General features: G+C 50.0%; 1 protein-coding gene across 1 annotated transcript; it reads right to left on the bottom strand.

The window, feature by feature from the left end:
- Positions 1-833: 833 nt before the first annotated feature.
- Positions 834-7,756, bottom strand: LOC125104643 (dehydrogenase/reductase SDR family member 2, mitochondrial-like). Its single transcript, XM_047737288.1, has 6 exons — positions 7,723-7,756; positions 6,941-7,120; positions 6,604-6,781; positions 5,978-6,079; positions 1,493-1,544; positions 834-975 (listed from the first exon to the last, which is right to left on the bottom strand). The coding sequence occupies exons 2-6, from the start codon at positions 7,078-7,080 to the stop codon at positions 965-967; spliced, it is 483 nt and encodes a 160-aa protein (XP_047593244.1). The 5' UTR covers positions 7,081-7,120; positions 7,723-7,756; the 3' UTR covers positions 834-964.
- Between the last annotated feature and the right edge of the window lie 5,024 nt (positions 7,757-12,780).

Raw genomic sequence — 12,780 nt, 5'->3', positions numbered from 1 at the left:
TTGGCTCCACAGCCCCATATCAAGAACCCACAGGTTGGTTGGATCACAGCAGCTGTATCAATAGCAGAATCAAAAGGTGAGAACACTGGGGGGTCCCGCCTTAAGCTTCAGTCTTTATCTCTTGACCTTCATGATTTCCCACCCCACCTGTCCCCAGTCTCCTAAACCCAGACCCACAGCTCAGGGACCCCTCAGCTCCATCAGAGCCGAGGGGAGAAACCGGTCACCACAAAGCTTTCACCAGTGATGTAGCTGGCGTCTGGAGAGCACAGGAAGGACACAATCCCAGCACAGTCCTCAGGCTGCCCTAACCTGTGTAGAAGGACAGAACACATGTCAGGGATCTCAGACTCTGCTGCTCTGGTGGGAGTGGGCTCCAAGGAGGGACAGGGTGGACTCAGCAGGGCTTCTTGCTTGTACCCTGCAGGGCTCTGTGGAACCCAGACTCCAGCTAAAGGAATGGCCAGCACACAGGGAGGGGTCGACTAGTGAAACAGACCAGCCACCCCTCCCTAGCTGTACCCTGGTAACCAAGGCTCCACACCCCACTTGCCTCTGCAGCTTGTGCTCTTTCTTGAAATCATTCCAGAAAAACTCATCCTTGTGTAACTGGGCAAAGAGAAGTCATGAACGAGTCAGTGGTGTTAAAACAAGGCCCCAGATGATCTTGCAGCAGATCACCTATGGCAAATTTGGGGTGACGGGCTGAGTCATGGCTGAATTCAAAGGACAATGAGGACCTCAGCTGTTAGAGACACTGATCTGAGGCTTATCCCTTAGTCACTGGGGAGGTTTCTACTGAGCCAGGCTGGGAAATGGGGGTCACACCCCGGTCCTCACCACTTGGCTGAATCTGGTCTCAATTACTCCTGGCACCAGGCAGTTCACCCAGATGCCCTTGAGGGCCAGCTCCAATGACAGCGTCCTGGTGAGGCCCAGCATGGCCATCTTACTGATATTGTAGTCACCCAGTTTCTGGGAAGGGAATCAAGGCAGTCATTAGGATATGCGAAAGCAGGGGCGCCTGGGTGGCTCAGTCAGTTAAGCATTCAACTCTTGATTTCTGCTCAGGTCAAGGCCTCAGGGTCATGAGATGGAGCCCCACCATGGAGCCTGCATCAGCCATGGCTTGGCACTCAGCCAGGAGTCTGCTTGGGAACGTTTCCCTCTCCTTCTGCCCCTCCCCCTCTCAAATAAATAAATCTTAAAAAGAAAAAAAACAAAAAAGGATATGAGGAAGCAGAGGAAAGTATCAGTTGAGTTTCTCACCTACAGATGCTCCCACCCCTGGCCCAAGTGCAGAGCTCAGACACACTCTCCCCATCCTGGTCTGAGAACAGAAGCTGGGTCGGAGGGACCCAGCAGCCACATGGGCATCAGCTCAACCTAGGGCAGCACGAGTGAGGTGGGGGTCTGTCCCAGGCATTGTCCCTGTGGTGTCCTGGGGACCCCTTCACCTAATACTACCAGGAGCACACAAGCAAGCACTCACTGCCTGTGGTACATAGGCTGCAATGGAGGAGACGAGGACGACCGCCCGCATCCTGAGAGGAGACAGACATGAGAGGAGACAGGAAACCAGTAACTTAACATGGACTGAGGTGCTACTATTATTTTAACTACTATAGTCATAGAATAATGCAGTCCTCACAGCGGCGGTACAGTTTGCATGATTGTCTCCCTTTCAAGCCTACAGAGTTTCAAGGGCCACAGAGGCCCACAGAGTTTCACAGCAGAACTGTAAGTGACGGAGCCAGAACTCCAACCCAACGCCCATGCTCTGAACCATGACACTCTCTGCCTCATCTTGAGGGAAGCAATGAGCAAAAAGCCAGCTGCTTGGGAAAGGGGACAGAGTGGGCTTGATGACAATGGGCCGCCTCTAAGAAGCAGATGAAGCAGGAGGAGACAAGAAATGAGAGGCAGTAATGTTTTCCTCTACCCCACACAGCCTGGGGCCGTTTCCTAAAGGGTATGTCTGCATCGAGGAGCCTGACTGAGGAGGAGCTACGGCCTGAGGGAGGTGGAGGCCTGAGTCCCTGACATGAAACCCCTGAAGCCATGTATGGAGTGCAGTCAAATAGGCAGGATCTGGAAGAACAGGTAGGCTCCCTGGAGGCTGAGAAGCAGGGAGGAAGGATGGATCTGGGATGGGGGAACCCTGTCACAGATTGTAAATTGGTGAAAAGGCACTGTCCCTCGGTACGAGAGCCCAAGTAGAGGGTGAGAAGGATCTGTCCACGAGGCTAAGGAGCTAAAGCTCAGCCCTTTCCCAAAAGTGCTGATGTCAAGGCCAATGAGAGCACGCTGGAGCCCCAGAACCAGCACCCTTATCCTGCAGCCAAGAATTAGAAGCTATAGCTGTACAAAGGGTGAAGCAGGACAGAGGAAGGGAGATGGGGAGACACCAGGGACACCTCCCAGCTGGGCCCCTGTGTTCTCCAGACTCCATTCTCACACGGGCTCCCCACCAGACCCCACCCCACCCCCACGCTGCAACCACCCTGCAACCCCCTGTTCTCCATGTGGGGCAGCAGCTGGCTCAGGAGCAGGGCTGGGGACGTCACATTCATGTTCAGGATCTGAAATCAGAGTGGAGGCAGGAGGGAAGACAAAGAGATGCCATGAGCCCTCAGCCCAGGGCCTGATGTCATAAGACACCCGGAGCCCTATCATTTGTGCAGCAAACCCACAAGTGTGCAGATCTAAGATTCATTTCTCTTCTGATCAGAACAAGAGGGGTAGCCCACTGGCTAACGGTTTAACAGGCAGTCAGGCTAAGTGACAGGCCTGTGAGCAAACTGTTCCCAACTGGGGTGAAGGAGGGAAATGTTCAGGCCTTTTCAAGAAAATGGACAACATGCTGGTCTGCAGTTAGAACTGCTAAGCAGAGGCCCCTGGAAAAAAGACTGAAAGTAGAACAGATGGAGGGGAAAGGAGGTGCTAGGAGCAAAGAAGATTTCTGGAAGTGTTGTCTTTGTCTGTCTGTGTTTTGACTTGTTGGTATCCTTGTCTTGTCCCAGTAGAATTTAAGGTGTTCTCATGGTGCCACAGCATAAAACAAGTCGAATAGGTATTATGTGTGAAGAAATGGAGAACAGGAAAAATAAGTGTAGAAAGATAAGAAAAAGCAAGGGGAAGGTTGGTGCCCACACTTCACAGCAAGGACTGAGTATTATATTATTATCTGTTCACAAAAATGCCAGCTTCGAGGGCCTGCATACCTGCCTGTTTCCTGCAGACATGGCTCTGAGCTTTCCTATGGCCATCACAAAGTGGGGGACACAACAGAGAATTGCCATTCTGGGTGTGAGCTTCCCACACCAGTCCCGCCTGCGACTAAAACCTGGATCCGGCCCCAGACATGAGGGTTCCTGACCCGCTGTCTGGGAATTCAGTCTGATGGGACTGGGGACAGAGGAAAAGTAAGAGAGGAACTGGCAGGGAAAGAGGCAGAGACTGAGCTGGGGGCTAGGACAGACCACCAGCTGGGACTAAAGTGACATCAGGATCCCTCCTGTGAGGCACCATCCTGAGTGAGGTCAGTGTGTCCTCTGTCTCTAGGGAATGAGACTGCATATCTGGTCATCCCCTTGATAAGGGATGAGGGCAGGGGAAAGGCTTTGATGGAGAGCTGCTGAGGCCCACATGATGACAGATTGCCAGTGCTAGGGATGACCTCCAGGACCGGAAGAAGTGGTTCAGATGTCCAAAGGGGGGCCCGATATGAGGTCCCCAATAAGAAGGCATTGAGGGTTAGATTAAGGGACTTCCTGGTCATTCTCTGCTCAAAATAGAGCCCGACCATCCCACTGATGTCTGCTCTAAGCTGGGGGATGGGTTCCAACAAGGCCCCTCCTAGACTCAGCAACCAAGCATGAACTAAGGAAAAGGTGAGTCCCTCCCTTGCTTAAGAGGACTGCCCTATTAGAAAAGCAGATAGAGGACACCTGGGTGGCTCAGTTGGTTTAGCAACTGCCTTCAGCTCAGGTCATGATCCTGAAATCCAGGGATCCAGTCCCTCATCAGGCTCCCAGCTCCATGAGGAGTCTGCTTCTCCTTCTGATCTTCTCCCCTCTCGTGGTCTCTCTCTCTCTCTGTCAAGTAAACAAATAAAATCTTTTTAAAAAAAAAAAAAGAAAGAAAAGAAAAGAAAAAGAAAAGCAGATAGAGTAGCTCCGGGTGCCACGAAGTCCTGAGTAGAGATTGTAGCCTGCGGAGCTTAGATGCTGGAGAGTCCTCAGGCAGAAGAAGGTTGGAGAAGTAGTGGAAGAGGAGAGGGGATATTTCCCAACCAGCTGGAGAAAAAGGGGTTCTGGAGAGATGCTCGAACTGGCCCAGTGATAAAGTGAGTGAGAAGGAACTAACTCCCCAGGACACCTCCTGAAAACTGCATTCAGAGAAAGCAGAGCATCAGGGAAATTTCAAACGTGTGAGGTGGTGGCAGATGTGATCAGAGACAACTATGACCCCATGGTGCAGACAGCTAGTGGCTCAGTAAGACCTTGGAGAATAGGGTGGCAGTGGGGAAGGGAAGGCGGGGCTGTGGCTGAGTGTGCTTAGCTTCAGGGGGGAAGATTTCAAATGGATTCCAAGAAAAAGAGAGTCATGATCCCATGAACTAAGACACTAAAAGGGGAAATGACTCTGGAGGGCTAGGACACTATCAGCAATGAAATCCCAGCTACCTAATCACAAATGACCCTTCAGAGGCATTAAAGAAGCTGAGAAGCTTGAGGAGGCTGCTAGCTGTGGCTGCGGGGAGCTCAGATCTCAGGTCATCTCTGAGGAAGGAGGAAACGGCATCTGGCAAAGGCAGATACACAAGAGGGGCTGGCCTGAGAACACTGTCTATGCAGCACAGAGATCTGTGGAAGGCAGAAGGAAATGCTCTGGCCAGTGCTTGGGGTGGAGATGGAGGCTAATGACAGCAGGAAGAAGATGGTTTCCCTGCAGTCCATCTGGTCTGGTCAGAGGGACTCAGGAACCCAACACAGGTGACATAGAATAGAAAACATAGAGGGGCGCCTGGGTGGCTCAGTGGGTTAAGCCGCTGCCTTCAGCTCAGGTCATGATCCCAGGTCCTGGGTTCGAGCCCCGCATTGGGCTTTCTGCTCAGCAGGGAGCCTGCTTCCTCCTCTCTCTCTGCCTGCCTCTCTGCTTACTTGTGATTTCTGTCAAATAAATAAATAAAATCTTAAAAAAAAAAAAAGAAAACATAGAATGACATAAGACCATAACATAACATAAATCATAGAATAGATCTATAAAATAAATTAAAAATTAATAATATAATATAAACAATAAATAAATAGATATAAAATATAAAAAATAAATACATAAAATAAATAAAAACATAACATAAATCATAGAACAACAAAGCCCAAGGTAGACCTCAAGACATTTTACAAGGTCTCTTCTGGACCCCGTGGACCAGGTGGCAAGATCATTAGGCCAAATGCAGTGGGTTGGAATGTCATGGACAGCTTATGGCTGGGTCCAGGCCTGACAGGTATTTCAGGTTCCTCTGAGGGACAGTGAGGAACCCTCCTCTTGGAAGGGGGAAGTATCTCAGCAGCAGGTACGAGTCCCCAAAGAGGAGCAAAAGCACCAAAGGATGTGAAATGTATCTACTGTCAACAAAGAGCAGAGCCCTTCCTATTCTTGACTTTCATCAAGAGCTAAGACCTACTCCCAGAGCCGTATCCCCAGAGCCTAGAACAGTGCCTGGCACATAGCAAACCCTCATTAAATATTTGCTAAATGAATAAATGCAAAAGGGATAGGAAAAGAAAAGAAAGCAGAAAGAATGTAGGAACCCATTTTGAAGGCACACAGATTGGAAAGTAGCATCACGACACATTCCAAGGGGGAGCGGTCAGTGCCGGTTTTTACAGTCGCTTGACAGGGAGGTGAGTCGAGTCTCAATGGGAGAGCAAGTTAGACTCCTCAGCCAACTCCCCTCAGAGCCTCTCACCTTGTCCCACACCTCCTCACTGGCCTTCAGGGTGCCTCCCACCAGGATGTCGACGGCTGCATGGCACACCAAAAAGTCAAGGCCCCCATGGTGCTCCAGGACCTGGGGGGAAGGGTGAAACACAGGGCCATAAGTGTAGAGATGGCCTGAGGAGGCGTCGCCCTCCCAGCGCTGCTGCCAAGTGCACAGGGCATTGAGGCAAAGTTTGCTAATCAGATCCTGTCTCCACCAGGACCAGGTCACACAACTGGTGTGAGAACCAAACTCTGATGAAGGCAGGAGTGTGGGATAGGCCCAAGGACAGGCTCTGCGTCCCCGAGGGTCTCGGGAGTAGAGGGTCTCTCTCCTCCAGGAATCTGTCCATGGACTTGGGAATCGGGAATCCCTCTAGATTCCTCCTCAGCCGCGGTTCTCCAGGGTGTTGGATGGAGGCGAGGGTTCTCTCATGAACAAGCCATTTTCCAGAAAGCCAATGTGCACAGAGCCCTCCACCCAGGTAGACCCTGAGCAGTCCTGGTTTCCAGACGTGTTCTAGAGTCTCCCAGCCCCATCCCAGTCCCAGCCCCAGCCCCACCCAGGGCTGAACAGCATGGGAAAGGCCTTGCACATTCTCTGCGGCCCCTCACCTTGGCTACCAGCTGCTCCCGGTCCTCGGCCTTCCGCACATGGCACACGGTGCCTGTCACACTCAGCCCCTCCCCCTGCAGCGTGGCCACTGCCAGGTCCACGTTCTGCTGCTTCCAGCTGCTGACAACCACGTGGGCCCTGTCCTGGTCCAGGCACCTCGCGATGGCGAAGCCGATCCTGCAGCAGAGATGGAGAGAACAAGACACCCTCAGCCCCATCCCTCGACCCAGCCCTGGAAATCAACAAGGCTGTGTGTTGACCTAGAAGCCTGAGGTCTCTGTGGATGCGAGAGTCCTGGGGAGGGGTCAAGACCCATAGGGCGATCAGGGCACTTACCCTTCAGTGGATCCTGTGACCACAGCTACCCTATTGGCCAGGAGACCCTTTGGGTTTATCCCAGTGCTGCTCATCCACACAGAGAGTCCAGCACAAGAGTGAAACAGGCCCCTGTGGACCACAGCCACTGCTTGGAGCATGCCGGCCAGTGCGTTTTTCTGCTTCCTGTTGAACCAGGTCCTGGAGGAAAGAATCGACTTCACCTATCACGGATGCCAGAGTAATGATAGTAATCTACCCTATGTTCCTGCAGACAGACGAGGCCAGCAGCAGAGACCAGAGAGAGTAGAGCTGGTCAGGGTGAATTTCAAACATGTGAGCCTCGGTCAGGAAGACTTTCTGTGAAAACTCTCTATTTATAAAACAGGCAAGCTGGAAGGTGAGACCCAACATTCAATAGACAGGACAAGTTTCCCATTCATTCCCTGAGCAAGCACTGAGTGCTTGCAACAGGTCAGAGGGCAGACCTAGATTCTGAATGCCTACTTGCTGCCTCCGCCAGGCTGTGCTGAAGGGAAGCTTGCTGAGTGGAGGCTGGGAGGACACTGAGGCAGGGAGCAGACCCAGCCCCCCCCCACCGGACACCCTCTGGAAGGAAAGGGGCAGGCCATTGTAGGTGTGCACAGGAGTGGAGGCAGGGTGAGGACCTGGCGTGGGAGACTCAGATATGCAGACACTTTCCGATGAACTGGAAACACATCGGAGATGCTTGTGGAGGGGGCCCTCTTTCACCCAGACCCCAAATTTCCCAGCCCACACCCTGTGAGTCTGGAATCTCCTACCTCCCCCAGTGAGAGATTCCCCTTTGCTTGCCCAGGAGCCTTGCAGGGTACTCAATCTAGGAGTCTGATCAGTTTCCTGTGGAGGCAGGTGGGAAGGAATGGAGGCAGCAAAGGGTTATTGAAGGCACCCAGGGACTTGGGATGTACTTTTCATGCAGGGTAGTGCCAGGAAGCTGGAGAGATGCAGGTCTGGCAGCTCTGGACTAAGGGCCAGCGGACATGCATTTTCAGAAGGCTCTGGTAGGAGCTGACTGTCCACAGACCCCCATCAGTTCTAGACCTGCTTTCGCCACTCCAACACCAAGGGACTCCTCGTTACTAAGCAACCCTTGTCGTACTTACTGCATCTCCCTTGTTCCTTAGCAACCAACCCTTATGTAACCCAGTTCCCTCGAGTTAGGGGTCGGTATCTGTAATGATCAGTGAATGGGTGCTGCTCAGGAATTATGGAGAAATTTCAGATGAAATATCAAGCTATATTCATGTCATAAGGAAGGTAACCAAATGCTCTACTTTAAGAGAGACAGACTTGGTTTCAAACTTATGTCTCTCCTGACACCATATTTCTAAATTTACCCTTTGCAGGTCCTAGACCTCTTGCCTTTTTGTCCTAGCTGCTGTCACTCTGCTCACTCTCTCACACACGCTGTCTCTTCTTTATGCAAAGTCATATTTACAGCCTTTCAATTTGAGGGGATGAAGGGTTTCGGTTTCTGATTGTTCTACCTTTCCTAAACAGGACACCACATTCTAAACACTGTTATGACCCCCCGGGGACTTCTCTCCCCCAAGATGGAAGCTCAGATTAACCCTGTCAAGTGTCAGGGAAATTGGTCTCCTTGGCTGGGGAGGGCAGCCGGAAAAACAGGGAATCGCTTTTTGTCAGGATAGGCTGCCCCCTGCTGGAAGATCAGAGTTATGGCGCCTCTGAGGAGCTTGTCCCTTCTCAGCAAGTCTGTGGCTGTCCCCTCTGTGATCTACAACGGTTTTTACCAATCCCTGCTCCTTGCTAACCTTGTGGTGACCTGGTTTGCAGGAAAGCTGTCTTGCTTGTAGGGAAAAGCAGCTCTGACCTATTTCAGGTAGAGTTCAGAGGGACTAATCAGGCCTCACTTATCTCCCTTGGTTCCCCTTTCTCGTTCCAGGTTCCACTTTCCCAGGACCTGAGACTGGGCAGCTTCCAAGGGCCCAGGCTTTCACTCACTCAGCCCTCATCCCCACTTTGGCTTTTCTCTGGAGTAGTCAGCCAGGCCAGCTAGGCCACAGTCTACCACAGGTCCTGGGAGCTTAGAGTGGCCTCTGAACTTAGCACTGTCCACTTGGATTCCCCTCACCAAGCTGAGCGGTTCAGATGACCAGAATGGAGGTGGGGGAGCCAAGTGGACATACCCTCACACTAGTCCCATCTTGGAGGTGTATAGCCTTCACCAAAGAGAAAATACAAGGGAAAACAAAGATCAGGGGAGAAACATGCAATATGAGAACCATTGAAAATCAGGAAAGAGACTAGGTAGATGTCCACAGAAGAAACAGGATTTGGGCCAGTCTGTTCCCCACTCGGGCTCCATCTACACCTAGGTAAGATGAAGCAATGAGTTGGGGGTCGCTAAGGGCTCCAATAGCTCCCAAGAGCTTTGTTATGAGAATCTGAGGAGAAATTAAGGCAGCTGCTCACAGACCCAGGAAGAAAGAAGCATCAACACAAAAAATTGTAAAAAGTGAAGGTGGGCAGCCCAGTGTCAGGGACCCCCACCAGGACAGTCAGCCTGACTGGGGGACACATTGTCCCTGCCCCAGCCTTACCTGGCTGGGTACAACCGTGCTCTTGTGGTTCCTGAGCACAGGTCAGGAGCCCTTCCGCTGTAAAGTCTGCAGCTGAGTGTGAGGTTGTGGGGAGGTGGCAGGCTGGGTTTCAGGTCCTGTAATTCTTTCCAAAAGACTCAAGGATTCATGGAACATATAGTCCTGCAATGATGAAAGGTGGTGGTGAGGCAAGGTCTCCCCCACAGCCAGGAGTAGCCTGGGGGGAAGAAGAGGACTCACTGCCAGAGTAATCATTTGTAGATTACCATAGGTACCTACCAGGGTACCCACGGTCTGTCCTGTCAGTCTAGCTGTCCCCAGACACTCACACAACACAAACAGACCCATGGGTCTAAGCAGGCTCCAGACCCTACCCTGTGGGGTCTACAGTCTTCGTTGGCTGGGGAGGCAGAGCTGGGTACAAAGCCACCAAGTTATTTCTACATGCATCGAAAAGAGACTATAGGCCTCATCTCAAAGCCAGTGAAACAGGCCCTCCCTCTGGATCGGGGATCCCGATCCTATATAGGGCCCCTGGCACTATATAGGACTAATGGCAGTAAAGTTCCTGGTGTCCCCCACCACCACCCAGGCTCTCTCCTGGGTCCAAATATTTGAATGAGCACTTACTTCCTGCCAGGACTGTGTTAAGTACTATGAACACCAAAATAATGAAGGCACAGTCCCCACCCATTAGCTTACAGTCTAATGGAAAACTCAAATAAATGTAGTGCAGAGTGTTACATTTTTTTTTAAAGATTTTATTTATTTCTTTGACAGAGAGAAGGAGAGAGACAGAGAGAGAGGCAACACAAGCAAGAGGAATGGGAGAGGGAGAAACGGGCTCCCTGCTGGGAGCCCTATGTGGGGCTCCATCCCAGGACCCTGCAATGGTGACCTGAGGCAGACAGTTAATGACTGAGCCACCCAGGTACCCCCAGAATGCTACATTTTAAAATAGAAGTTGGTTTGAGGCTCAGGGAGGCTTCCAAGAAGAGGGTGGGAAAAGCCACATAGAGAGGCCTATGGATATTTCAGAGGGGGTACCCAGGCAGTTGGAGGAAGCGTCCTGGCACTCAGGAGGGAAAGTCAGAGATCAGAAGAATGATTTGCCAACATCAGTATGGGTGGAAGCAGCCTCATAAATGGATGAGATATCCCGAGAAAGTGAAAAGGAACAAAGTCCAAACTGGAAGAGTGGCAGCCAGACTCTAAGATGGTCCCCATGATCCTTGTAGGCAGGCATTCACCGCCATGTGTAATTCCTCCTCCACACCTCACACCCCCAGCATAGAGGGCTTGGCAGAAGTAATGGTTTGTCACTTTTGAAATAAGGATACATAAAACACAGTGTTGTCCTGGACCGTCGTCTCTGTCTCTCCCTTTCTCCCTGGGGTCACTCCCACCTGCCATGCTGTGAATGCCCCTATGGCAAGACGCACGTGGCAAGGAAATGCAACCTGCCAACAACCACGTGAGCAGGCTCAGAAGCAAACCGGTTGGCTCCAGTCAGGTCTGGAGAAGACTGCCAACTTCAGCCTCAGGAGAAGTCCTGAGCCACAACCACCAACTACGTTGTTCTCATTCCTGACTCCCTGAAACAATGAGATAATACATTTCCAAGCTGCTAAGTGTTAGGGTGATTTGTTATGCAGCAATAGATAACTAGTACAGGAATCTGGAAAGAATTAGCTCTTTAAAGAGACAGAGCAGAAAATGCTTTTGAAATATAAGATTTTTTAAAAAATAAGGTAGCCACAGTTAAAACGGGGTTGCATTGATTCATGAACAAATGAATCAAAGGAGTGTAATAGAAGGTTCAGAAATGAATACAAACACACTTGAGAATTTTACACGTGATAAAGGTGGCATTTTGCATTAGTGAGGAAAAAGATTTTTCAGTAAATAATGTTGAGACGACTGGCTACTGCTCTCGGAAAAAAGAAACTAAATTAGATCTGTGTCTTTCATACCACACACCAAAATAAATTTCAGATGGATTAAAAATTTAAATGTAAAGCGCCTGGGTGACTCAGTTGGCTAAACATCTGCCTTTGGCTCAGGTTATGATCCCAAGGTCCTGCCATCGAGTTCATGTCGGGCTCCCCTCTCAGCAAAGAGCCTGCTTCTCCCTCTCCCTCTGCTCCTCCCCCTGCTTGAGCTCTCTTGTGCTCTCTCTCTCTCAGATATTTCTCTCTCAAAATTTCTTGTTTTGAAATAATATCTTAAAGAATTTTTTAGGAGCACCTGGGTGGCTTAGTCAGTTAACTGTCCAACTCTTGCTTTCAGCTCAGGTCATGATCTAAGGTGGTGAGATTTAGCCTCGAGTCAGGCTCTGCGCTCAGTGTGGAGTCTACTTGAGATTCTCTCCCTCTGCCCCTGCCCTTGAATTCTCACTCTCTTTCTCCAAAGTAAATAAATACAATCTTTTTTAAATAAATAAAATATTTTTCAAAAACCTCTCTAAATTTTGCGGTTTTATCTGAAATGGTTATTTTAAGATATAGTACTATTTTATTCTAACACACAAAATCATTTATTTACATTATACTTTTCCTTCTATTCAAGGATTCATCATTGGCTTAAGAAAGACAGATTAGGGGCACCTGGGTGGCTCAGTGGGTTAAAGCCTCTGCCTTCGGCTCAGGTCATGATCTCGGGATCCTGGGATGGAGCCCCACATCGGGCTCTCTGCTCAGCGGGGAGCCTGCGCCCCCCACTCTCTGCCTGCCTCTCTGCCTACTTGTGATCTCTGTCTGTCAAATAAATTAATTAAAAATATTTTTTTAAAAAAGACAGATTAGAAGACTTGCTTCCTCAACCCACAGCTGCACCATCTATGTCTAAAAATACTGGAAAAGATGAAAGTGGACTCTCCGAGAGCCCTTGGACTAGCTGGAGGGAAGGACGTACTCCAAAGAAACTATGCACAAGTAAGAAACCAAAATATGATGAAATCCCGATTTCCCTCCACTATGCAGATATTAGTAGTTTATCTTATTATGTGTGATGCAACAGAACATTTTGAATAGTGTTATAACTCTGTAAGATGCAGCATCATTTGGAGACCAGTCACTCAGAGTTGAGAGAAAAAGGAACTGCCTATTTTACATATAGATATGATGCACTGCTTGAAAGCCAACATTTTCCTAGAGCTATTCAGAATAGAAATGAACAAGTCACTGAAGTATCTTGCAGGGTAAGTTATCACACTGTATTAGCTGGTGAAGAACACACAAAGGCTGAGAGGGAATC

Source organism: Lutra lutra, chromosome 7 (assembly GCF_902655055.1).
Source record: "Lutra lutra chromosome 7, mLutLut1.2, whole genome shotgun sequence".
Lineage (NCBI taxonomy): Eukaryota > Metazoa > Chordata > Mammalia > Carnivora > Mustelidae > Lutra > Lutra lutra.
The sequence above is the reverse complement of the archived record's forward strand: the minus strand, read 5'-3'. Positions and strand labels throughout refer to the sequence as shown.

Excerpts from the sequence above, each read along its gene's own strand:
- LOC125104643 (XM_047737288.1), bottom strand. The coding sequence starts at position 7,080 with ATGCTCCAAGCAGTGGCTGTGGTCCACAGGGGCCTGTTTCACTCTTGT. Across the intron at positions 6,782-6,940 it reads GTCACAGGATCCACTGAAGG|GATCGGCTTCGCCATCGCGA; the intron begins GTAAGTGCCCTG and ends TCTCTGCTGCAG. Across the intron at positions 1,545-5,977 it reads GTGAGGAGGTGTGGGACAAG|GATGCGGGCGGTCGTCCTCG; the intron begins GTGAGAGGCTCT and ends GTCTCCTCTCAG.